Here is a 25,160-nt window from a genome sequence, read left to right as displayed (position 1 = left end):
GCCCACACTTTCCCCCGCCCACTCCTCGGCTTCGCCCCGCCCCTTCCATCTGACCACGCCCCTCACGCTTGGCCACGCCCCCCGCTCTGCCGTGTCCGTTCCTCCATCCCCGCCCCCCATCCCGGTCCCCGTCCCCTCGTGACCTCCGTGTCCCCAGCCCAGCGGCCACCCCCCCCCGTGTCCCCTTCTGATCCCCGTCCCTTCCTGCCCCCATGTCCTCATCCCCGTCCCCCCGTGCCCCCCACACCCCCATCCCTTGTGCCCCCCGTGTCCCCCTCCCTTGTAAGCCCTGATCCCCATCCCAGTTCCCCCTGTGCCCCCCCATATCCCCGTCCCTTCTGTCCCCCCGTGTCCCCATCCCCCATCTCCCATCTCCATCCCCCTGTGCCCCCCATACCCCCATCCCAGCCCCCTGTGCCCCCCGTGCCTCCATCCCTTGTAACCCGTGATCCCCATCTCCATCCCCCTGTGCCCCCTGTATCCCCATCCCTTTTGCCCCCCATATCCCCATCCCCTGTACCCCCCCCATCCCCCTCCCCCCTCCCCCATCTCCACCCTCCAACCCCCCACCCCCCCATCCCCTCAGCCCCCCCGTATCCCCACCCCTGCCCCCCCCCGTCACCATGTCAGACTCCCTCCTCCTCCTCCGCCGCATCCGTGACCGCGGCGGTGCCACGTCCCCATCACCTCCCACCCCCCCCCCACCCCCACCTCCATCCCCCCCGGCTTCCGTCCCCATCCTCCGTCGCAAACGTGGCCGCCGTCGCCGTTTCTACCCGGAGCACCGGGTCTACCGAGCGCGCAGCTCCTTCCTGGACCTGACCGAGGAGCAGGTGCTGCGTCGCTACCGCCTGGACAAGGCCGCCATCGCCGGGCTGTGCCGGGAGCTGGGAGCCGACCTGGAGAGCCTGACGGGCCGCAGCCACGCTCTGCCCGTGGCCGTCAAAGTCACGTCGGCTCTCACCTTCCTGGCGTCGGGCTCCTTCCAAACGGCCACGCGCGACACCACGGGCATCAGCCAGTCCGCCATGTCCAACTGCCTGGCTCAGTTCTTGGAAGCCCTGCAGCGCCGCGCTTCCCGTTACATCGCCTTCCCGTCGCCCAGCCGCTCCGCCCCTCATCCCGGCCCGTTCCCTGGGGTGCTGGGGCTGTTGGGCAGCATGCACGTGGCTCTGAGGGCCCCTTCGGAGAACGAGTTGGCCTTCCGCAACGCTCGCAATTTCCACTCCATGAACATGCAGGTGGTTTGCGACGCCGCCGGAGCCATCACCAACGTGGTGGCCAAATTCCCCGGCTCGTGTCCCAACGCCGCCGTCCTGGAGAACTCGGCCCTGGCGAGGCTGTTGGATGGGATGAGGCCGGAGGGAGTCTGGTTGTTGGGTGAGGAGGGGGTGGGGGGGAGCTATGAAGGGAGATCTGGGGGGGTTGGGGGGAGATCGGGGGGGTTTGGAGGCAGTTCTGAGGATCTGTGGGAGTTTGGGGGAGGGGTTGGGGGGGTATTGGGGGGTTTGGGGGAGATCTGGGGGTTTGGGGGGAGATCTGAGGGTCTGGGGGAGAAGTGGGGGGGAGTGAGGGGAGATTTATGGGGTTTGGGGGCAGATCTGGGAGGGTTGGGGGAAGATCTGAGGGTCTGGAGGAGATGAGGGGGCAGTGAGAGGAGATTTAGGGGGTTTGAGGGGAGATCTGGGAGGTTTGGGGACAGATCGGGGGGGGTTGGAGGCAGTTCTGAGGATCTGTGGGAGTTTGGGGGAGGGGTTGGGGGGGTACTGGGGGGTTGGGGGAGATCTGAGGGGTTTTGGGGAGATCGGGAGGGTTTGGGGGGAGATCTGGGGGCTTGGGGGGAGACTGAGAGTTTTGGGGATGCCCAGAGGTCTGGGGGAGATGCAAGGATCCGGGGACATGGGGGAGGCCCAGAGATTTTGGGTCTGGGGGAGACCCAGAGATGTGGTTTCCCAAAGGAAGACCTTTGGCTTTGGGGGCAGAACTTTGGCTCAGGGGGAGCCCCAAAGTTTTGGGGGGAGTTCAAGGATTTAGGGAAGACCTTTGGCTTTGGGGGAGACCCCAAAGTTTTGGAGGAGACCCAAAGATGGGGGGAAGACCTTTGGCTGTGGGAGAGACCCACAGGTGTGGGAGAGACCCCGAAGTTTTGGGGGAGACCCAAAGATGGAGGGAAGACCTTTGGCTGTGGGGGAGACCTCTGGGTCTGGGGGAGACCCTAACGTTTTGGGGGAGACCCAAGGATGTGGGGAAGACGTTTGGCTGTGGGGGAGACCTTTGGGTCTGGGGGAGACCCTGAAGTTTTGGGGGAGACCCGAAGATGGAGGGAAGACGTCTGAATGTGGGGCAGACCTTTGGGTCTGGGGGAGACCCTAACGTTTTGGGGGAGACCCAAAGATGGAGGGAAGACCTTTGGCTGTGGGGGAGACCCAGAAGTTTTGGGGGAGACCCAAAGATGTGGGGAAGACCTTTGGCTGTGGGGGAGACCCATGGGTGTGGGGGAGACCCCAAAGTTTTGGGGGAGACCCAAAGATGGAGGGAAGACCTTTGGCTCTGAGGGAGATCCACAGGTGTGGGAGAGACCCCAAAGTTTTGGGGGAGACCCAAAGATGCAGAGAGGAGCTTTGGCTGTGGGGGCGGCCTTTTGCCGTGGGCTCCTCCCAACGCCTCAAGGAGCCCCGCGGCTCTGAGGACCCTGCGGGACCCCCGCCGTGACGCGGCCGCCCCCCCAGGTGACCGCAGCTACCCTCTGAAGACGTGGCTGATGACCCCCATCCTGTTCCCCTGCGGCCCGGCGGAGGAGCGTTACAACGCGCTGCACCACCAGGCCCTGTCCGCCCTCCGCCACACTCTGAGCCTCCTGAAACGGCGCTTCCGCTGCCTGGACGCGGCGGGGGGCTGCCTGCAATACGCCCCCCAAAAGGTCTGCCAGATCTTCCTGGCCTGCTGCGTGCTGCACAACATCGCCCTGCGGCGCCGCATGCCGCTCGAGCCCCCCGACGGCCCCGAGCCCGAGCCCGAGCCCGAGCTGCCCCTGCAGGCTCCGCACGTGCAGATCTCCAGCGAAGCGCGGGCCGTGCGCGCTCGCATCGTGCAGCAGGTGAGGGACAGCATGGGCTGAGACGGGGACGGCGTGAGGGGATGCGGTTTGGGGGCGTTGGGGACACGAGTGGGGGGGGGAGAGCCGGAAACCTCGAGGGGTTGGGATGGAAAGCCCGAAAACCTCGAGGGATGCAGCTGGGATGTGAGCCCCAAAGCCTTGGGGACGCGTTTGGGGACACTGGGGACGTGTGGAGGGGATGTGAACCCTGAAAACCTCAAAGGATGCAGCCCCAAATCCTTGGGGATGTGCTCAGAGACACTGGGGACACATTTGGGGACACTAGGGACACGTGTGGGGCTGTGAGAGCCGAAAACCTCGAAGGATGCATCTGGGGATGTGGGGATGTGAGCCCCAAAGCCTCGGGGACGCGTTTGGGGACACTGGGGACGTGTGGAGGGGATGTGAACCCCGAAAACCCCAAAGGATGCAGCTGGGATGTGAGCCCCAAAGCCTTGGGGATGTGCTCAGAGACATTGGGGACACATTTGGGGACATTGGGGACACGAGTGGGGGTGTGAGAGCCGGAAACCTCGAGGGGTTGGGATGGAAAGCCCGAAAACCTCAAGGGATGCAGCTGGGATGTGAGCCCCAAAGCCTTGGGGATGTGCTCAGAGACACTGGGGACACATGTGGGGACATTGGGGACACGAGTGAGGAGGGGAGAGCCGGAAACCTCGAGGGGTTGGGATGGAAACCCTGAAAACCTCAAGGGATGCAGCTGGGATGTGAGCCCCAAATCCTTGGGGACGCGTTTGGGGACGTGTGGATGTGACCCCAAACAAACTGGGGTGCAACTGGGGACGCCGTGGGGATGTGACCCCAAAACATAAAGGGGGGGGAGATGTGGGGATGTGGGGCCAGGCGGTCTGCACAGCTTTGTGTGTCGTCGTCATCCCCCCCTCCCCCCACCCCCCATTTTGTGGCTCCGTTTTCTCCTTTGGGGCCAATAAAACTCGTCATCCATGGCCCCAAATCCATCGCTTCCATTTGTAGGAACAGAACACGGGGGGGGGGGGGGGGAGAGAGACCCAAAGATTTGGGGGAGACCCACGGGTTTGTGGGGCGCCCAAGGGTGTGGGGGAGACCTTTGGGTCTGGGGGAAACCCAACGTTTTGGGGGGGGGGAAAGGATGCAGGGAGGACCTTCGGGTCTGGGGGAGTCCCAACATTCTGGGGGGAGACCCAGAGTTTTGGGGGAGACTCGAGGATTTTGGGAAGACCTTCGGGTCCGGGAGCCGCAGCTCTGCGCTGCCCCCCCACCCCCCCCACCTCCCCATTTTGCGGCCGCCGCTTCGTCCTTCGGAACCAACAAAGCTCTTCGTCCGCGGCCCCAAATCCGGCGCTTCCATTCGTAGGACCGCGACGCGGAGGCGACGGGGCCGCGGGCTGACGGAGCTCCGCCTCACCGCCGCCCCGGCTCCGAGCGCACGATGCCGCCCATGGCGGCGGCTCTCCGGCCCTGCTGCAGCCGGTACAGCATCTCCGCCCGGTCCCTCCGCAGCTTCTCCTCGTAGCCGCGTCCCTTCAGAGTCACCGCGTCCCCGAATTCCTCCCGCAGCCTCCTCAGCTTCCCCCGCAGCTCCTCCTCGCAGCGCAGCACCTCCGCGTTCAGCCGCCGCCGCGCTCGCGTCTCCCCGTGGAGGGCGGCCGAGGACGGGAGCCCGGGGCGGCGCTGGAAGAAGCGGTCGGGGTCGGAAGTTCGGAGCTCCAGCCCTTCCAGCAGAGCCAACAGCCGCTCCCGTCGGCGGATCAGAGCGGCCGCTTCTTCCCACAGCTCCAAGGCGGCCTTCAGTCGCGGCCGGGCGGCCGCAGGGCCGTATTTGGTGGCCATGGCCAAGCGCTCGGCCGCGGGGAGCTGAAGGGCGGCCCAGAGGCGGTGCAGGCGGTGCTGCAGCTCCTCAGGGCTGGGCGTCGGAGCTGCAGGCGGCGGCTCTGCCGTCAGCCGGGCTGCAGGCGGGGGTTCTGCCGTCCCCCCCCGGCGCTCGTCGGGCGGCTCCTCGTCGCCGTCGGCGCTGCTGAGGTTGAAGATGGCGTGGAGGAAGTCGGAGCCGGCGGCGGTGAGGAATCGCCGGTAGTCGTGCAGGAGCTGCCGCGGTCGTGGCGGCGCTCCGGGGGTTTTCGGAGCCGCCCCGGGCTGCTGCTGGGATCGCCCTGCTGTCAGATCGAGGTCGGTGGCTGCCGGCTCCAGCAGCGGCTCCGCGTGGAAACGCCAGGAGGGGGCGGGCAGCGCCGAGCCCAGCCGGGCCAGGAGATCCCGGAGAGCCTCGGGGGGGGCCGGGCGGCGATGGGGAAACTCCTCGGGCTGCACGGCAGCGTGGGCCGGCAGGGGCTGCAGCTCTGTGTCGCTGTGCAGGGGCTGAGTCCCAGCGTGGCCGTGCAGCGGCTGCAGCTTTGTGTCGCTGCGCGATGGCCGCCGCCGCCTCCCGCCACCCAGCAGCTCCATCCCCGCCTCAGAGCCCAGCGCCGCTTCCAGGCCCGCTTTCACCGCGCCCTCCATCGGCTCCGGATGCCACCACAGCCGCACGCCGACGGCCGGCGGGGCTCCGCGCGGCTCCTGCGGCTGCTCGGTCGGCGTCCGGAGGCGGCGGAGCCTCGCGCGGTCCTCGGGGCGGCGGGTGACGGCGGTGAGCAGCGGGGCGGCGCTGAGCGGAACGGAGCCCCGCGTTACCCGCGGTTGTCGGGCCGCAGGCGGCGGCGGGGCGGGAGGGGCTCGTCCGGAAGGGCCGCGTTGGGTCGCCGGGGGCTTCGTGGCGGCGGCGCGGAGCTCCTCCGTCCTTCCCGGCGGTTCCGTGGCGCCGCCATCGCACGGCGCTCTGCGGTCAAAATCCGCCGTCAGCGGAAAATCGGCCCCGGGCTCCGGGAAAACGCGCGCCCCCAAACGCCGGGATCCTCCCGCGCGAAAACCCCCTGCGGCCCGCGGGACGCCTCGGAGCTCCGCGGCCTCCAGAGCCCCCGGGACCCCCAGCGCTTCCCGCCGCCACCGGACCGCGCTCCACGAGGCCTACAGCGTCTCTGTTTCCATGGCGACTGGGGCACCGGAAGTGACGTATAAACAACGCGCCGCTATCGCCCGCGTTCCCCGAGGCCCCGTTTCCATGCCGATCGCTGCGCCGGAAGTGATATAGCATCAGATGCGACGCTTTCAGTTTCTGCGCCGGAAGTGACGCCAATGGGTTGCACCGGAAGTGACAATAGAGCGTTGCGCAGCGCGCGGAGTTCAGAGTCCGCCGTCATGGCGGGGTCCGGGGGGTCGAGCTGCACGGTGAGCGGCGGGGGCGGCGCTTTGGGGGCGGGCGGAGCGGGTTTAGGGGTCCGGGGCTCCGCTCGCAGCCATTTTGGGGGCGCAGCGCCCCGTAGGTGGGAATTTTGATGGCGCAGTTCCTCACAGACGGCAGCGTTGTGGGGTGCAGGGCCCCACGTCTGGGCGTTCGGGGGTGCGCGGCCCCTTTAAGGGCGGTGTCGGGTTGTGGCGGCCATGCGGGGCTGTTCGCGGGCCGCAGGGACCCATGGCTGAGCATTGGGGTGCGTGGAGCCGTTAATGCCGGTTTGCGGGGCGGAGGTGCCTTTAAATGGGGGCTTGGGGTTGTGGGGCGGCCTTAAGGGGCGTTTTGGGGGGTCGGCCGTACACTGGGACTTCGTGGGGCGCAGGGGCCGAGAAACGGCATTTAGGGGGGGCAGAGCCTCATTAAAGAGGAGGGGGAAGGGCGGCATCCGTGGAACTCTGAGGGGCACAGGGATGACAAATGGGAATTTGGGGGTGCGGAGTCCCATAAGCAGGCGCTTGGGGGGGGGGGGAACCCAGGAAGGGGCGTTTGGGGGCGCAGACCCCTCCCCCATCCCATCCCATTTCCTCCCATCCCCCCCTTTTCCAGATGGAGTTTGCAGTGCAGATGAGCTGTGAGAGCTGCGCCGAAGCCGTGCGGGCAGCGCTGGAGGGCGCCCCAGGTGAGCCCCACTCCGTGCCCCCCATCTCCCCATTCCTTATCATCCCCCATCTCCCCCCACCCCAATTTCCAGGCGTGCAGCTGCTGAAGCTGCCCCCCAAGCCCCACTCGGTTCCCCCCTTCCCCCCGCTCTTTGCCACCCCCCCATCTCCCCCCAAAATTCCCAGGCGTGCAGCTGCTGGAGCTGCGCCCCAAAGCCCCACTCTGTGCCCCCCAGTTCCCCCCCACTTTGCCACCCCCCCATCTCCCCCCACCCCCAATTTCCAGGCGTGCGGCTGCTGGAGCTGCGCCCCGAGACGCAGACGGTGCTGCTGGAGGCCCAGGTGGGAGCGGAGCGCGTGAAGGAGCTGCTGGAATCCAGCGGGCGCCGCGCGGTGCTGCGGGGTCTGGGGGTCCCCGGGGGTCCCAGTGGAGCTGACGCGACGACGGCGGCGGTGGCGGCGCTGTCTGGTGATGGCGGCGGAGGCGTGAGGGGTTTGGTGAGATTCCTGCAGGTTTCCCCAGAGCTCTGTTTGGTGGATGGAGTCATCGACGGGCTGCGGCCCGGCCCCCATGGGCTCCACGTGCACGAGTTTGGGGACACGTCCCAGGGCTGTGAGAGGTAGGGGGGGGACAGGGGGTGGGGGGGGGACATTTGGAGGGGGGGGGAGGCATCCCGATGGTGGGGGGGGGGAAAAAGGGGGGTGAGCAATGGGGTGGGGGCGCAGCGATGGTGGGTGGGGGCACCCAGTTGGGATGGGGGCAACCCAGTGGGGACAGGGACACCCCAACAGGGGACAAGGACCCCCCAGTGGGGACAGGGACCCCCCAGTGGTGGATGGGGAGCCCCCAGTGGGGAATAGGGGCAGCCCCACAGGGGATGGGGACACCCCATGACAGGGGAAGGAAGCCTCTGTGGGGGACAGGGATACCTCAAAGGGGAAGAGACACTCCAGTGGGGACAGGGACCCCCCAGTAAAGGACAAGGAAGTCTAAGTGGGGACAGGGACACCCCCAGCTGGAGGTGGGGACGCCCCACTTAGGGACAGGGGTCCCTCCTCACCCCACATCTCCATCCTCCAGCTGTGGGGATCACTACAACCCTGACGGGGAGAGCCATGGGGGGCCGCAGGACCAGCACCGGGTGAGCCTGGGGGCATTTTGGGGTGCTGGGGGGCACTTTGGGGGTGCTGAAAAACACTAGGGGTGCTGGGGGGCAGTTTGGGTGCCTTGGGACACTTTAGGGTGCTGGGAGACGTTTAGGGGTGCCGGGGACATTTTGGGGTGCCGGGGAGCATCTTGGGGTGCTGGGGGGCAGCTGGGAGCCCCCCCTGACCCACTTGTGCCCCACAGCACGCCGGGGACCTGGGCAACGTGTGGGCTGACGCCGAGGGCCGAGCTGCGTTCCGGATGGAGGACACGCGGCTGAAGGTGGGGGTCTGGGGGGGTTTGGGGGGGTTTAGGGGTGTTGGTCGGTGCCCCAAATCCTGACTTCCCCCCCCCCCCCCTCCCCACCCCTTTTCCAACCCCTCCCCCAAAGGTGTGGGACATCATCGGCCGCTCGGTGGTGGTGGATGCGGGTGAGGACGACCTGGGCCGGGGCGGCCATGCGCTGTCCAAGCTGACGGGGAACTCGGGGCCCAGGTGAGGCTGTGGGGCAGCAGGTCGGGTTTGGGGGGGTCTGGGGGGGGGGGGGGGGGGGGCGGCGGTGTGGTGACACCCCCACGTTTGTCTCCCCACCCTCCAGGTTGGCCTGCGGGGTGGTGGCCCGGGCGGCCGGGCTCTTCCAGAACCCCAAACAGCTCTGCACCTGTGATGGCCTCACGCTGTGGGACGAGCGGGACCGGGCTGCAGCCCCCAGCCCCACGGCAGCCCCCAGCCCCACGGCTACCCCGACCCCACACCTGTAAGTGGAAGAACGAGCAGGAAAGCACTTTGTGCCCCCCTTCCTTCCCCCCCAGCTCCACCCCCGAAGGACCAAAGAGAAATAAAGCGCTTTGCGTTTCCTCTTTCCTCCCCCGAAATTACAGCGCGGCCCCTTTAAGAGAGAAGGTTGGGCGTCCTTAAGCAGCAGCTGGGAGTCGCGCATGCGCAATGGGACGGAATCGTTATGTAGTGATGCGCATGTGCAACAAACAAGTTAGTGCGCGCGTTCCCGGCGCGCATGCATGCTCGTTATGCAGCGGTGCGCATGCGCAGCGAGCTTGCATCGCTGTCTTTATGCGCATGCGCATTAAACAGTCGTGAACGGCTCGGCGTCGTGCGCGTGCGCAGTTAATGAGGCGGGACGGCCGGTAAGCGGCGCGCAAACGCCTTGGGTCAGAGGCGGCGCGCCTGCGCAGTAAAGGGGCGGGAAACCGGCGCGCGTGCGCAGTGCGCGATCACCGCCCCCCCCTCCGCGCTGAGGAGGCGCCGCCATTTTGTGAGGCCGCCGCCGCCAGCGCTGCTAGCGCCGCCAGCGCCATGCGTCCCGGCATCAAACTGTTCGTGGGCAATGTCCCCGAGGAGGCGACGGCGGAAGAACTGAGCGAACTGTTTTCCGGGGCCGCCGGCCCGGTGCTCGGCATCGCCTTGATGAAACAGTTCGCTTTCGTTCACCTCCGGGACGAAGCGGCGGCGGCCCGCGCCATCACGCAGCTCAACGGCCATCAGCTGCACGGCCGCCGCATCGTGGTGGAGCCGTCCCGGCCGCGGCCCACCAACACCTGCAAGATTTTTGTCGGCAACGTCTCGGCCGCCTGCACCAGCGGCGAGCTGCGGTCGCTGTTCCAGCAATACGGCACCGTCGTGGAGTGCGATGTGGTCAAAGGTACCGGACCCGCCGCTCCGGGGCCGCCCGGCCCTCCCTCCCCCGCGCCGGGACCCCGTGGGGCCCTCAGAGCCCCTTATTGGGGGGGGGGGTGCGGCCTCCGCGATGTGGTGCCGCGTGCGGCCCTGAGGCGGAGCTGGGGGGCGTGAGGAGGGGGCGAGCCGCTGCTCCGCGGGAGGCCGGAAGGGCGTCGGTACCCGGTGGCCGATAGGAGGCGGTTTGTGCTGCCGTTGGTTCACCTCGGGCTGCTGCAGCCCGGACGCAGCGAGCTGCTCCCCTACGGGCCGCGATGGGAGGGGTGGAAGGCTATAATTCCTCCCTATTAATTGGTGTAAGGTGATTTTCCTGCTCTTTGCCACCATTTATACACCTCAATCTACTGCAGCCCGGACATGGAATTGAGCTGCTCCACTCTGGGCTGCAATGGGAGGTTGGAAGGCTGTAATGACACCCTGTTAATTGATATTAGGTGATTTCCGTGCTCTTTGCCAGATCAGTCTGCTCCACAGCAGTTGTGGAGAGTGTCCTATAGGAAGCTGCTCCCCAACGGGCTGCCGTGGGAGCTTGGAAGCCTATAATTACCCCCTGTTAATTGGTACTGGGTCATTTCCATGCTCCTTGCCACCATTTATACACCTCACTCTGCTCCAGTCTGGACATGGAGTTGAGCTGCTCCACTACGGGCTGCTATGGGAGCTTGGAAGGCTGTAATTAACCCCTGTTAATTGATAGAAGGTGATTTCTCTGCTATTTGCCACCATTTATTCGCCTCAATGGACTCCAGTGTGGGTGTGGAGGGAGCTGCTCCCCTGTGAGCTGCAATGGGAGGCTGGAAGGGTGTAATTACCCCCTATTAATTGATATAAGGTGATTTTCCTACTCTTTGCCACAGTTCAAGGCACTTTCTCTGCTCTTTGTCACCATTTATACACCTCAATCTGCTCCAGTCTGGACACGGAGCGAGCTGCTCCACTACGGGCTGCAACGGGAGGTTGGAAGGCTGTAATGACCCCCTGTTAATTGATATTAGGTGATTTCCATGCTCTTTGCCACCTCAGTCTGCTCCAGAGCAGTTGTGGAGAGTGTCCTATAGGGAGCTGCTCCCCTACGGGCCGTGATGGGGGGTTGGAAGCAAGCTGATAATCACCCCCTGTTAATTGGTACCAGGTGATTTGCACGCTCCTTGCCACCATTCATACACCTCAACGGACTCCAGTGTGGGTATGGAGAGAACTGCTCCCCTGTGAGCTGCAGTGGGAGACTGGAAGCCCATCATTACCCCCTGTTAATTGATAGAAGGTGATTTCCTCGCTCTTTGCTGTCATTTCGATACGTAAACGGGCTCCAATCTGGATACAGAGTGAGTTTGCACCCCCGTGAGCTGCAGAGGGATGCTCAAGTCTATGATTGCCCCCGCTGATTGATACAAGGTGATTTCCTTGCTCTTTGCCACCATTTCTGTACTTAAATGGATTCCAGTCTGGATGCAGAGCGAGGCTGGAAGCCTCTAATTTCCCACTGTTAATTGATATAAGGTGATTTTCCTGCTCTTTGTCGCAGTTTAATGCACTTTCTGTGCTTTTTGGCCCCCATTTAGACACCTAAATCTGCCCCAATGTGGACACGGAGCGAGCTGGCACCCCATGAGGTGCAGTGAGAGGCTGGAAACCTGTAATCCCCCCCATTAACGGATGTAAGGTGGTTTCCTCGCTCCCTGCTGCCATTCATAACCCAGATCTCTCCAGAGCAGCAGTGCAGGGTGTGCTGTGGGGAGCTGCTGTGGGGAGCTGCTGTGGGGAGCTGCTGTAGGGAGCTGCTGTGGGGAGCTGCTGTGGGGAGCTGCTGTAGGGAGCTGCTGTAGGGAGCTGCTGTAAGGAGCTGCTATGGGGAGCTGCTGTAAGGAGCTGCTGTGGGGAGCTGCTGTAAGGAGCTGCTGTAGGGAGCTGCTGTAGGGAGCTGCTGTGGGGAGCTGCTGTAAGGAGCTGCTGTGGGGAGCTGCTGTAAGGAGCTGCTGTGGGGAGCTGCTGTGGGGAGCTGCTGTGGGGAGCTGCTGTGGGGAGCTGCTGTAGGGAGCTGCTGTGGGGAGCTGCTGTACGGAGCTGCTGTAGGGAGCTGCTGTAAGGAGCTGCTGTGGGGAGCTGCTGTACGGAGCTGCTGTGGGGAGCTGCTGTGGGGAGCTGCTGTAAGGAGCTGCTGTAAGGAGCTGCTGTAGGGAGCTGCTCCCCGTGAGCTGCTGTAGGGAGGCTGGAAGTCAATCATTTCCGTGCACTAATTGCTTTCCTCCGCTCTTTGCCGCCATTCGTGCGCCTCAGTCCGACCTGGGTGTGGATGAGCTGCTCCTCTGCGAGCTGCACTGGGAGGTTTGATGGCTGTGGTTGATTACCCCGTGTTAATTGATGTTCGGCGCTTTCCTTCCCTTTTTGCCGTGCTGTCAGGGGCTTTCTCCCCTTCCTTCCCTGTTTGTACACTTAAACCCATTCCAGCGTGGACACAGAGCGAGCAGCTCCCCTAAGAGCCGCAATGGGAGCTCCGAAGCCTCTAATTACCCGCTGCTAATTGGCGTAAGGCGCTTTCCTCCACTCTGCCATCACGCAGGAGCCCCCATCCCCAGCGCAGACACACAGGCTGCAGTGCAGGGGCTGCTCCCACAGCTGGAGCTGCGCCGAGTGGGGGCTGCCTGTGGGGGCTGCCTGTGGGGGCTGCCTGTGGGGGCTGCCTGTGGGTCTTTGTGGCAGAGGAAGGGAAGGGGGGGGAGTGCAGATTTGGGGCAACTTGTGAACATTTGGGGCTGTTGGTGCCACCCCTGTGGGGTCGCGTGCTGCTTTGAGGCGCTCATCGTGCAGGAAGGAGCAGGGCGAGCTAACGAGCGAGCTAACGAGCGCGGTCACCGCGTTGGTGCTCAGCAGGCCCTAGGTTTGGGCTGCACGCGTTGGCCGCGCCGTCCCTGCCGCTCTCTGACCGTGTGCTGTTTGGTTCCTGGGCTCGGGACGGCGCTGAGGAGCCCGGACCCATCATGGCGCGGGGTCAGAGCCCGCCTCACCGCTGCCCCACCACCGCGTCCCCCCGCCCCGCTTCTAACTCCTGTCTGACGTCTCTGCTTCGTTAACGACTCTCGTTACCGCGCTGCTCGTTTGCTCAGCGTCTTCACGCCGCGCCGGCCCCGCTCCCTCCTTCTCGCTTGCACGGGGGGCGGGGGGCTGAGAGCGTGGCGGTGTGTGAGGGCACCACGGGGCTGGGAGCATCACGGGGCGCAGGGCCTGAGCTCCTTCGTTTAACCTAACGATGCTAATTAACGGCCTCGAAGCTTTGTGTCTGAGTGCGAGCTCGGAGCTTCCCGAGCCCCTGCAGTGCTGCCCCCGAGCTTTGGGGGTCGGGGGGGGAGGTTTGTGAGCCTGGGGTCTCGCAAAGGGGCACCGTGGGGGGGGCCGGAGCGCGGCTGGAGCTGGGGTCGTGGGGCCGCCGTCGTTCGTTACCGAGTGCGTAGGGTAGAGCCGGGCGGCGCGCCTCGTTAAGCCTTCAAGCCTGTAACGAAATGTCTTTTCTCCCCCACTGATAACCCTCTGTCTGCTGCTTTATCAGACTATGCATTTGTTCACATGGAGAACGAAGCAGATGCAAAAGTTGCCATCGAAAATCTTAATGGGAAGGAGGTGAAAGGAAGAAGAGTCAATGTGGAGCTCTCGACCAATGTGCAGAAAAAGGGAGCGGGTCTGGCCGTGCCGGCCGGCGTCGTGGTGGACAAGAACAAGCGGATAGGCCTGGAGTACAGGGAGAAGTTCCAGCCCAAGATTGAGGGCTTCGAGCAGCGCCGGCTCGCGGACTCCACCTTCCCCTCGGCCGCCGCCGGCTACGCTGCCGCCTCCTCCTCCTCCCTGTACGATTACCAGCAGCGCTTCGGCACGGCCGCCAAGTACGACGGCTTTGACGCGCAGCCCCGGCCCTCGTCCCCCACCTACTTCGGCCGGGACCGCAGCCCCCTGCGGCGCTCCCCGAGCCGCGCCGGCTACTCGGCGGCCACGCTCCCGGTGACGGCGCAACCGGCCGCTTACCGTGCCCAGCCCTCGGCCTCGCTGGGGGCCGCCTACCGCGCGCAGCCCTCGGCCTCTCTGGGCGTGGCGTACCGCCCGCAGCCCACCACCGGCCAGGCCGCCGCCTACCGCGCGCAGCCCTCGGCCTCGCTGGGCGCCGCGTACCGCTCGCAGGCCGCCGTCTCCCTGGGCGCCTCGCAGCCCGCCGCCGGCTCCCTCGCCTCCTACGGTGCCCAGCCCGCCGCCGCCTCCTACGGCGCGCAGCCCGCCGCCTCCCAGCTCTCCGGCTACGGCCTGCAGTCCTCGGCCCTCGCCTCCTCGTACGGGGCGCAGGCTGCCACTGGCTACTCCGCCGCCTACGGTGCCCAGGCCGCCGCCGCCGCCGCCTACGGTGTGCAGGCCGCCGCTGGCCCCACCGCCTCGTATGGCGTGCAGTCGGTAGCCACGCACGTGGCCTCCTACGGCGCGCAGCCCACCGGCTACGGCGTGCAGCCCGTCGATGGCCACGCCGCCTCCTACGGTGCACAGCCTGGCGCCACGCTGCCCGCCTCCTACGGTGCCCAGCCGGTGGCGGCTCACGCCAGCTCCTATGGCGCGCAGCCGGTAGCCGGTCACGCCACCGCCTATGGCGCCCAGCCGGTGGCCGGCCACTCGGCCTCCTACGGCACCCAGCCGGTGGCCGCCGCGCTCTCGGCCTCCTACGGCGCGCAGCCGACCGCCGGCCACTCGGCGTCCTACGGCGCTCAGCCCGCCGCCAACCTGCCCGCCTCCTACGGCAGCCAGGCCGCCGCGCTGTCTGCCACCTACGGCGCACCGGCGGCCTCCTCGCTGGCGGCCTCCTACGGCAGCCAGGCCGCCGCCTCCTACAAGGCACAGGCTTCCGTCCCGCTGACGGCGGCCTACCGAGCCCAGGCCTCCAACTCGATGGCGGCCTCCTACCCGGCGCAGCAGGCCTCCTCCGCGTCGCTGGTGGCCGCCTACAGAGCCCAGCCGGGCAGCGCCTACGACGGGCCGAGCCAGCTGGGGCAGCAGGCTGCCTCCTACCTGGGCCTCTCGCAGGCCGCCGCCGCCGCCGTCGCACCGCCCTACGAGCGCACCCGCCTCTCCCCGCCTCGCAGTGCCGGCTATGACGATCCGTACAAAAAATCCTCCGCTCTGGCAAAAAGGTATGGAGCCCGGCCGGCGGCTCGCGCGTAGCCCACCTGCGGCGGCGTCTTCTTCCCCTCCTCCCTCCCCTCGCTTCTCTGTGCTGGATACCGGGGGGCTTTCGGTGCCGGGGGACGGGCCGGCTGTCCGTCTGTCCGTCTGCTGCGTCGCTCCGTGCCGCGACAGCCGCCGGCACCGGGTTGCGGCGGTGCCACGCGCCGCTGCGGGCTCACGGTTCACCCCCGGAACGGGGTGGGGACGAGTTCGGCTTGGCTTGTTCACCGAGCGCTCCCCGGGTCCCCGCGCTGCGCCACAACGCAGGTGCCCGCGCCGCCGCTCCGCCTTCACACCACGTCTCTCTTCTCTCGCCCAGGTACAATTCAGACCGCCGTCTCTCTGAGCTCTCAGATTACCGCCGCTTAGCGGACTCCCCGCTCGCGTACCGCCGCTCGCCAACAAAGTCCCCGATGGATTACCGCCGCCTGCCAGACGCGCACGCCGATTACGCCCGCTACTCGGGTGCCTACGGCGATTACCTGCCCGCGGCCCGCGTGCACTCGGGCTACCAGCGCCGCCTGTAGCGTGCCCTGAGCCGCCCCCCCGGCCTGCGCCGGATCCCCCCTTCTCGCGGCCCCCCCCGAGGGCACGGACGGTTGTTTTTGGGTTGTTTATTTTTTTTTTTAGCCACCTTTTTGTTGTTTCTGAGTTTTTAGAAGGTTTTTCATTCACGGTTTGAGCAGCTCCCGCGGCGCGCCGGGAGGAGCGTGGGCGCAGCCTGCCTCTAGCGCCGCGTGTCGCACTGTGGCCGTCGGCGCCGCACAGCTCCGTTTGCAGCCCAAACCATCGGTGCCGCACGCGGCCCCTCCGTTCCCCCCACGCCTTCTTAGCGTTGCGTTCCATCCAGGCACGGCGTCGGACTCGACCCCGCGGCGCCAGGTGACGTTTTGTACGACTGTAAATAAACCGCTGGGCTGTTCTCAGTTTAGAAACCCTCGTCTGCTGTTTTCCTTTCCCCTTTCGGGGCGGTGCTGACCCGACCCCTCTGCCTTCAGGTGATGGGGGACGGCTGTCCATCGGCTGTACACCAACACGCCTCCGCCTGCTCCCTGAGCTTTGGGTTGGAGGAGCAGCTTTGGAGAAGAGATGGTGGCCGTGGGACTGCTGGCGCTCTGTTCCTAATCCAAACACTTCCGCCTGCAGGTTTTCCCTTGGGCCGACGTGTGTTTTTTCTCTGGGGATTCACTAAGTGCAATGTAATCTGTCCTGTGCACACAGCGCTTTGGTTTTACCCAGGCAGCTCCTCGATGTGACACGCAGTCAGCTCGGCTGCCCCGGGATGAGCAGCGCCCATCCCTACGGTGCGCTCACCGCATCGCTGAGGCCGAGCGGGGCTCCTCCTCGCTGCTGGAATCCAACCATAAAACCTTACAAAAGCATTTTCTGTCCCTTGTCTTCCCTGAGCTGCAGAACGCGGTGCGTCCTGTGTTGCTGTTCTCTGACACCATCGCCACTTGCTTTGGTTTTATTGCAGGGTGAGGTTGGCAGCTCAAGTGTGTGAGTGAAAAATACAGCCTGAAAAACGACAGCCTTGCTCGGCAGAAATACAGCCTGACAGAGCAGCAGTGCAGTCTGCCGGGGTAGAAATACAGCCTGACAGGACAACCATGCAGCCAGCTGGGGTAGGAATGGAGCCTGGTGGGGCAGCAGTGCAGCTGGCTGGGGCAGAAATACAGCCTGACGGGGCAGCAGTGCAGCTGGATGGGGTAGAAATACAGCCTGACGGGGCAGCAGTGCAGCTGGTTGGGCAGAAATACAGCCTGACGGGGCAGCAGTGCAGCTGGATGGCGTAGAAATACAGCCTGACGGGGCAGCAGTGCAGCTGGTTGGGTAGAAATACAGCCTGACGGGGCAGCAGTGCAGCTGGTTGGGTAGAAATACAGCCTGACAGGGCAGCAGTGCAGCTGGTTGGGTAGAAATACAGCCTGACGGGGCAGCAGTGCAGCTGGATGGCGTAGAAATACAGCCTGACGGGGCAGCAGTGCAGCTGGTTGGGTAGAAATACAGCCTGACAGGGCAGCAGTGCAGCTGGTTGGGTAGAAATACAGCCTGACGGGGCAGCAGTGCAGCTGGATGGCGTAGAAATACAGCCTGACGGGGCAGCAGTGCAGCTGGTTGGGTAGAAATACAGCCTGACGGGGCAGCAGTGCAGCTGGGTGGGCAGAAATACAGCCTGACGGGGCAGCAGTGCAGCTGGTCGGGGTCCACGCAGCGCAGTTGCTGTCAGGTGGCTGCAGTGGCTGCAGCAGCACCACCCCCTGCGTGCCTCACTGGCGAGGATTCGTTAACCAGCGCGGCGCGGGAGGTAAGGAGCAGCCTAACAATTCTCCCCTCGTTTTCCAGGCTGGTGGCAGCACGAGGGTCCCCAGGAGCGGCAGGAACAGCTTTGAGGTAGAGCAGGAGGAGCGCAGCCACAGGCAGAGGTGCGCTGCTAGGAATGAGCTGAGTGGCAGCGCTGGAAAAGAGACCAGAAAGTCATCGCTGTACCCGGGGAGGTGCTGGAAAGGATGAGCAGCTCGTAGGAGAGGCAGCTGTAGCTGTAGGAGGCAGCCAGGGGAGCAGGTGAGAGCTGCTGGGCGATGCCACCGCCCCCAGAATTGGGGCTGGGGGATGAGGGGCTTCCCCAGGAGCACGGGGCCACAGCGTCAGGATGTAAGAGGCGGAGAGCCCAGGCCTCAACCCAAACGAGCATTAATTGCATCGAGTAATGAGCCGGCAAGGCCAGGGGGGAAGGCAGGGGGCTCTGCAGGGTCCTTAACGAGCCAGCCCCGTTAATTAGCCTGGCATGGGGACGAGGGCGGTGTTAGAGCGGGGCTGTAAGGCGGAGCTGCTGCCTCAGCCGTCCCTTGGTTTGCAGCAGGATGGTGGTGAGTGCGGGGGAAGGGGAAGCGCCCGCGCAGGAGACACAGGCCTGGGTTCGGTGCGAGGTTCGTTAAAAGAGTTTATTTGACTGGAAAGAGCCGTGGGAGGGAGGGAAGGAGGGAGGGAGGGGTGGGAGCTGAAGGCCGAGGCAGAGCCGCAGGTTGGGCTCCAGGCGTGACGCCGGGCTCGGCGCAGCGCAGTTGGGATCGCTAAGTACCACAAGGGTGAGACTGACCGTCCTTAACAAAACACGCACGTCCTTAAAAAAAAAGCAAGGAAAAAAACCCCAACAAACCGAGACCGAACCAAAAGGAGCTACAGCCCAGGCTGCGAGACGGGGAACGGGGAAGCAAAGCTCGTGCTACGGCTACGCTCGTGCTGAACCTGAGCCTAGACCAGCTAGGGGCTGGAGAGCGGCACGGGGAGGCGAGAAAGCAAATCCTGAAAGACTGAATGTAAAGTGGGGCCGGGGAAGGGGGATCAGCTACTTCTGACTACGCTACGAAGAAGCTCGAGCGTCCGTTAGGGACCGATTCGTTAGGTGAAACGGGTGTGCTTTGAAGCCCAGCACAGTCAGACGCGCACGGCACGGGAACCCGACGTCCAGCCGCAATTATCTTACCTGAAAGAGAAAAGCAGAGTTCAGGGACCCCGGCGGAGAGCTGGGGCTGAGCCGAGCCCTGCGGAAAAAGCCGGAGTCCAGCTGGAGTCCAGACATCGGCCGAGCTGTCGGCAGCGGGACGCCGCTCGGTTGTGACTCGTCAGCCGCACCGGGCTCGGCAGGGCGTTGTGTGAGTGGAATGGGAGAGGAGCCTCCCCTCGCACCACGCCGGGGAGCAGGGCCCGCTCCCGGCACCGGGAGGACCGCTCAACACCGACATGCCGACGCTCATCTCGCCACGCTCGCCGTGCGAATGCCAGCCGGGCTCTGGTGGAGCCGGCGTCCGGGCTTTAACGCCCACAAAGGGCCCCGAGCCGGGTCCCGGCGCTCGGCCCCGACCTCTGCACCCCCTGCGCTGGCAACGAGGCGGGGTCAGCCCTGCCGCCGGGGGACCCCGCGCAACCCCAGCGCACACCGGCGGTCTGCGGCTCCACACACGCTCACCTCGGCTCAAAAGGCAGAGTACCGCGCCCTGTCCGCGTACGGGTCGCGCCCGAACCGCTGCATGTCGTAGAGCGAAGCCCGAGCGACCGACGAGACCGGCGACAGCTGACTACGATCGTACGTGTACGCCTCTCCGACGGTGGTGGCCGCGGCTGCCGTGCGGCGCAGGGGGCTTCTATCCCGGGTGTAATAGGTGGAGGAGGCCGCCGCCGCCGCCGCCGTGGCTGCAGCCGCCACCGCGGCCGCCGCTACGCCCGGGGTGGGCAGCAGAGCTCTATCGTAGGGGTCTAAGGTGGTGGGGATGCGGCTGGCCATGGCCGTGGTGGCCGCCATGGCCGTGGACTGGACCTGGGAGTACTGGGCGTACTGGGAGTACTGGGCCATGGTCTGCTCTGCGTAGGCGTCGTACGCAGAGGCCGTCGCATAGGACCTGACGCGGTAGCGCTTGTAGTAGTCGGCCATCCCGCCGTACGCGTCATCGTAATACATGGTCTCCCCATAGCCCGCGGTGTAGGGAGTGCGCACGGCTCCGTACTGCTCGTTATAGGCCTCGGTAAAGTCAGCCACTTGCCCCGGGCGATCTACCGGACACTCTTTAGACCAGTGCCCTTCCTTCCCGCACCGGTAGCAGCCGCTCTTGTCTCCCATCCCGGGCGCGGTCCTGAGCCGACTGGTGGACAACTGCACGCGCATCCGCTTGCCTTGAAGAAACAGACGCAAAAGGGAGGCTATAATTGAGGCCACACCAAGAGGTTCGTTAGAAAAACATGCACAGTAAAGCAGACGTGGGGCCGCGGCCGGACGGATCCCCACCGCAACAACGCTGCGAACAGCAGAGTCCCCGACCTCCTGCATCCGCCCTGCTGCGTTCGGCGCCGAGCCAGGCACCGACTTACCAGCACCGGGGCCACCGAGCGCTCGGAGGCTCTGAGCCACGTCCCGCCTGGCCTGCAGGGACTCACAGCCGAACCCGCGGCCTCCAAAGCTGCACAAAAGCAGCGTGCCGACCCGATGGCAGAGAGCTCACGGCCGCAGCAAAGCCAGCACGGCGCGGGGAGAGCCACCCGGCGACGCCGCCCAACGGGGCCGCGCACGAGCGGGTCCTGCCGCGTCACACGGCGGCACCCAGGGGATGAGAGCCCTTCGGGAGGGGACGCGGCCCCAGGTGCGTGCTGGGGAGAACCTGACGTCGGATCCTGCGCAGACCGCAGCGCTTTGGAGAGGAGTTTCAGCATGGGGCTGAGCAGAGGGACCAAGCGTGGGGGAGAGCAGCGCCGGGGGCACCGAGAATTGGGTGGCGAGGAGTGGTGAAGAGCGTCGGGGATGCCCCAAATGGAGAGGACGGGTGACGGGGAAGAACGGCTCCGGGGACACCCGAAATGGGGCGCCAGGTGGGGAAGGAGAGCTTTGAGGACGCCCCCGAGAGGGGCGATGAGCTGTGGTGACGAAGAGCACCGAAGGCAGCGGGCTGCGGTGAAGTAGAGCTGTGCTGACAGCCAACGGGTGGTGGCAAAGAGGAGCGTTGGGGACGGCGCAACTGCAAGCGCCGGGGTCACCAACGCCCCAACCGGGGACCGGTCACACCGCGACAAGATGGCGGCTTTTTGGGATGACGCAACGGACGCGTCCCCAACGACCCGACGGGTGCCGGTGCAGCCCCGTGGGGATGCGCTCACTTTTGGTGCGGAGGAAGCGGCCCGGCACCGGCTCTGCTCGTCCGCTTGCCGAACTGCGGGGCTGACGTGAGCCCCACCGCCACTCTGGGTCCTGTGGATGGATCCCCCAACCCAGCCAAGACCCCGGAGCCTAACCCTCGTGAGCGGGACCGCCGTGAGGAGCAGCTTGGAGGGCACACCAGAGGAAGAAGGAAGTGCCGGCATCACCAGCACCCCGAGCGGGGGTCGGCAACGCCGCGACAAGATGGCGGCATCTCGGGATGACGCCACGGACCCCAGCGGCCCGACGCGGCTCAGACGTGGCGCCGCGGGGCAGAGCTCGCAGTGCCCACAGAGCGTCCTCCCTGCGGGGCCGGCTCCAGCCTCACCAAAAGAGCCGAACGGCGCCGCCGCGCCGCGGCCGACCTCCATCTCCCCACGGCCATCCCGTCCCCGTGCCGCGTGGCGTCACCTTGGAACTCGGTGTTGTCCAGCCCTCGGATGGCCTCCACCGCGTCCTCCGCCCGCTCCATGTGCACGAAGGCGTAGTCCTTGACGATGTCGCACTCGATGACGGGGCCGTACTCCTCGAACTTGGCGCGCAGCTCCAGGTTGGTGCAGGTGGGGCTGATGTTGCCCACGTGCAGCTTGGTGGAGGCCTTGCTCTTGTTCTTGCTGGCCTCCACGTTGATGCAGACGCCGTGCAGCTTGTGGTGGTGCAGGTTGCGGATGGCGTCCTCGGCCGCCGTCTTGTCCTCGATGTGCACGAAGCCGTAGTTCTTGATGATGTCGCACTCCAGCACCTTGCCGTACTGCTCGAACAGCGAGCGGATCTCCTGCTCCGTCGCCTCCCGCGGCAGGTTCCCGATGAACAGCTTCACCATCTTCAGGCCTGCGGCGGGGCCGGGGGTGCCTGTGAGTTCCTCGCAACCGACCCCCCACCCCCAGCGCCCTCTCTGCCCCCCCAGCCCCTCTTTGTCCCCCGCTCCCGGCGCCCTACGGACCCCCATCTCCCACCCCGCGGCTCTCGCTCTGCTCCAGCCCGCTCCCCCCCCGGCTCCCCTCAGCCCCCCTCTGCCGACCCCCTCCGCCGTACCCGCGGCCCCCTCCCCCACCCCCTCCGCCCCCCCATTCCCCGACCCGCATCTCCCACCTTCGCCCCCCCCCCCGGACCGTGCCCCGTCGCCCCTCCCGGTGCGGCCCCGCCCCCACCTGCGCCCTCCGCCGCTCTCTCCTCGCAAAATGGCGGCGGCGGTGCTCGGCCACTCGGGCCCCGCCCTTCGCCCCCCATTGGTTGTCCGGGCTGTCCGTCAAATGCGGTACCGCCTTCGGTGGCGCGCTGGTCCCGCCCTTGTCTCCCTCGCAGCCAATCAGGGGAAGGGGTGGGGCGCGCGGAGCGGCCCATTGATGGTGAATGGGGGATCCGGAGCGGCCCATTGATGGTGAACGGGGGGTCCGGACTCCGCCGTTCGTTGGGGAATCTGGCGGCCCATTCGCAGTCCCGTCCCGTTTCTCTTCCGTCACATCTCACCCCACCCCACCCCACCCCATCCCATCTCCATCCCACCCCCATCCCACACCATCTACATCTCGTCCCACCTTCGTGTCATCCCCTCCCCTGCCCCACCACCTCCCTCTCTCCTCCTATGAAACAGAGATTCCATCTCATCCTCCTCCTACCCCGTTCCTTCTCTCTTACATCTCCATCCTTGTCTCTTTCTGTCCTACTGCATCTTCATTCCTGTTGCATCTTCATCCCCATTCCCATCTCCATCCCCGTCCCATCCCATCCATAGCCTCCTCTCCATTCCTGTCCCATTTCCATCCCATTCTTGTCCCCATCCTGTTCCTATCCTATCCCATTCCTGTCCTATTTCCATCCCTGTCCCATTTTCATTTCCGTCCCCATTTCCATCCCTGTCTCATCCTTATCTCTGTCCCCATCCCATTTTTATCCCCATTCTCATCCCATCTCTGTCCCATCCCATTTCCATCCCCATCCCCATTCCACCCGTCCCATCCTATCTCCATCCCCATCCCATTTCTGTCCCGCATCCCATTTCTTTCCCCCATCCCCATCCCATTTCTGTCCCCCATCCCACCTCCATCCCCATCCCATTTCTGTCCCCATCCCATCCCCATCCCCATTCCATCCCCATCCCCATCCCCATCTCCATCCCCATCCACCCCATTTCTGTCCCCCCCCCATTTCTGTCCCCCATCGCCCCCCAGTCACACTCCAGCCGCTCTCTCCAGCCGCTTTATTTGGGGTTCAGCACAGCGCCGTGGGGCCGCAGGGACGTCACAGGGACCGCGGCCCAGGGCAGGAAGGCACAGCGGCTCTGGGGGGGGCAGGGGGGTCACACGGCCCCACACCGCCCCGGCCAAGTCCCTCCATCAGCTCTGCGGGCCCCCTCGCTTTTATTACCCCCCCCCCCCCATTTTCAGCGCCCCCTCCCCTATTTGTTCTTCTTGAAGAAGCTGAACCTCTTCTCCCTCTCCTTCTCCTTCCCTTCGCGGGCTCGCAGCGGGGGCGGCCCTTCGCCTCGGGGGGGGGGCACGGGGGGCATGCTCATGGCTCTTGTCATCCCTTTGCCCCCCCCCGGCACCGATCCCACCGCCGGCTGGCCTTCTCGCGCCCCCCCAGGCACCGGAGCGGCTGCTGCGTGGATGACGCGGAGCCACGCGCCCATCTCTGCCTGTGGGGTGAAGGGGGGGGTCAAAAGGGGAGGGGGGACACGTCAAGGCCATCCGTGGGGCGCTCGTGGCCCCCCCTCCCAAAAAAAGTGCCCCCCCCCTCTGCTCTCACCTCATCCTTAGCCTGGAAGAGGTATTCCTTGCCGTCGCTCAGCCTGGGGGGAGGGGTGGGGAGTTGAGACCCCCCCGCAAAGCCCTGCCCCCCCCCCAACCCCCCAACAGGGTGGGGACTGGGTTCAGCAGGTGCCCCCCGGCCCCCCCAGCAATACAAAAACAGCACTCAGCAGCTGCCCCCCCCCCCCCCAATGTAACACCCCCAGACCCCCCAGATCACCCAGCAGTGCAGGAATGGGACTCAGCTGTTGCTCCCCCCCCTCCCCCCCCATAATATAACACCCCCAGACTCCCTCTGCCCCCCCAGCAATGCAGAATCGGGACTCAGCAGGTGCCCCCCCACCCTATGTGACCCCCCCAGCAATTCAGGAACAGCATTCAGCAGTTGCCCCCCCCCACATAACACCCCCAGACCCCCCAGCAGCGCATGAATGGGACTCAGCTGTTGGCCCCCCCCCCCTCATAATATAACACCCCCAGACTCCTCTATCCCCCCCCCCGCAATGCAGGATCGGGACTCAGCAGGTGCCCCCCCACCCTATGTGACCCCCCCCAGCAGTGCAGGAACAGCACTCAGCTGTTGCCCCCCCCCCCCCATGTAACACCCCCAGACCCCCCAGATCACCCAGCAGTGCAGGAATGGGACTCAGCTGTTGCCCCCCCCCCCCCCCCTTCTAACACCCCAGACCCCCCCCATTCCCCCAGCAATACAGGAATAGAACTCAGCAGTTGCCCCCAGACCCCCCCCCATACCCCCCCAGCACTGCAAGAACAGCACTCAGCAGTTGCCCCCCCCCCGCATTAACACCCCAGACCCCCCCCATTCCCCAGCAATGCATGAATGGGACTCAGCAGTTGCCCCCCCCACATAACACCCCCAGACCCCCAGCAGTACATGAATGGGACTCAGCTGTTGCCCCTCCCCCTCCCCCCCCCATAATATAACACCCCCAGACTCCCTCTATCCCCCCCCAGCAATGCAGGATCGGGACTCAGCCGTTGCCCCCCCCACCCTATGTGACCCCCCCAGCCTCCCCAGCAGTGCAGGAACAGCACTCAGCAGTTGCCCCCCCCCACATAACACCCCCAGACCCCCCAGCAGCGCATGAATGTTGCTCCCCCCCTCCCCCCCCATAATATAACACCCCCAGACTCCCTCTGCCCCCCCAGCAATGCAGAATTGGGACTCAGCAGGTGCCCCCCCACCCTATGTGACCCCCCCCAGCATTTCAGGAACAGCACTCAGCAGTTGCCCCCCCCCCACATAACACCCCCAGACCCCCCAGCAGTACATGAATGGGACTCAGCTGTTGCCCCCCCCCCCCCATAATATAACACCCCCAGACTCCCTCTATCCCCCCAGCAATGCAGGATCGGGACTCAGCCGTTGCCCCACCCTATGTGACCCCCCCAGCAGTGCAAGAACAGCACTCAGCAGTTGCCCCCCCCCACATAACACCCCAGACCCCCCAGCAGCGCATGAATGGGACTCAGCTGTTGCCCCCCCCCCCCCCCCATAATATAACACCCCCAGACTCCCTCTATCCCCCCCCGCAATGCAGGATCGGGACTCAGCCGTTGCCCCCCCACCCTATGTGCCCCCCCAGCCCCCCCCAGCAGTGCAGGAACAGCACTCAGCCACTGCCGCCCCCCCCCCCCCCCCCC

The 25,160-nt window shown here is 65.6% G+C and overlaps 3 protein-coding genes and 1 pseudogene across 4 annotated transcripts; 3 read left to right on the top strand and 1 right to left on the bottom strand.

The window, feature by feature from the left end:
• The first annotated feature begins 623 nt into the window (after window positions 1–623).
• On the top strand, window positions 624–3,118 carry LOC306957620 (putative nuclease HARBI1 pseudogene; annotated as a pseudogene). Its single transcript has 2 exons — window positions 624–1,380; window positions 2,730–3,118. The product of its transcript is annotated as a putative nuclease HARBI1 pseudogene (transcript).
• A 3,213-nt stretch (window positions 3,119–6,331) lies between these two features.
• CCS (copper chaperone for superoxide dismutase) lies at window positions 6,332–8,958 on the top strand (the record flags this gene model as incomplete). Its single annotated transcript, XM_079551102.1, has 7 exons — window positions 6,332–6,361; window positions 6,972–7,044; window positions 7,311–7,644; window positions 8,106–8,166; window positions 8,376–8,453; window positions 8,563–8,666; window positions 8,770–8,958. The coding sequence occupies 7 exons, from the start codon at window positions 6,332–6,334 to the stop codon at window positions 8,930–8,932; spliced, it is 843 nt and encodes a 280-aa protein (XP_079407228.1). The 3' UTR covers window positions 8,933–8,958.
• Window positions 8,959–9,397: 439 nt separating this feature from the next.
• On the top strand, window positions 9,398–15,586 carry LOC306957618 (RNA-binding protein 14-like; the record flags this gene model as incomplete). Its single annotated transcript, XM_079551101.1, has 3 exons — window positions 9,398–9,831; window positions 13,411–15,025; window positions 15,379–15,586. The coding sequence occupies exons 1-3, from the start codon at window positions 9,486–9,488 to the stop codon at window positions 15,584–15,586; spliced, it is 2,169 nt and encodes a 722-aa protein (XP_079407227.1). The 5' UTR covers window positions 9,398–9,485.
• A 3,449-nt stretch (window positions 15,587–19,035) lies between these two features.
• LOC306957617 (RNA-binding protein 4-like) lies at window positions 19,036–21,568 on the bottom strand (the record flags this gene model as incomplete). The annotated part of the gene is made up of 2 exons (XM_079551100.1): window positions 19,036–19,730; window positions 21,157–21,568. The coding sequence occupies 2 exons, from the start codon at window positions 21,566–21,568 to the stop codon at window positions 19,036–19,038; spliced, it is 1,107 nt and encodes a 368-aa protein (XP_079407226.1).
• Window positions 21,569–25,160: the final 3,592 nt, after the last annotated feature.

The sequence above is a fragment of the Tetrao urogallus genome (assembly GCF_951394365.1).
Source record: "Tetrao urogallus genome assembly, contig: scaffold_180, whole genome shotgun sequence".
NCBI classification, from domain to species: domain Eukaryota; kingdom Metazoa; phylum Chordata; class Aves; order Galliformes; family Phasianidae; genus Tetrao; species Tetrao urogallus.
The sequence above is the reverse complement of the archived record's forward strand: the minus strand, read 5'-3'. Positions and strand labels throughout refer to the sequence as shown.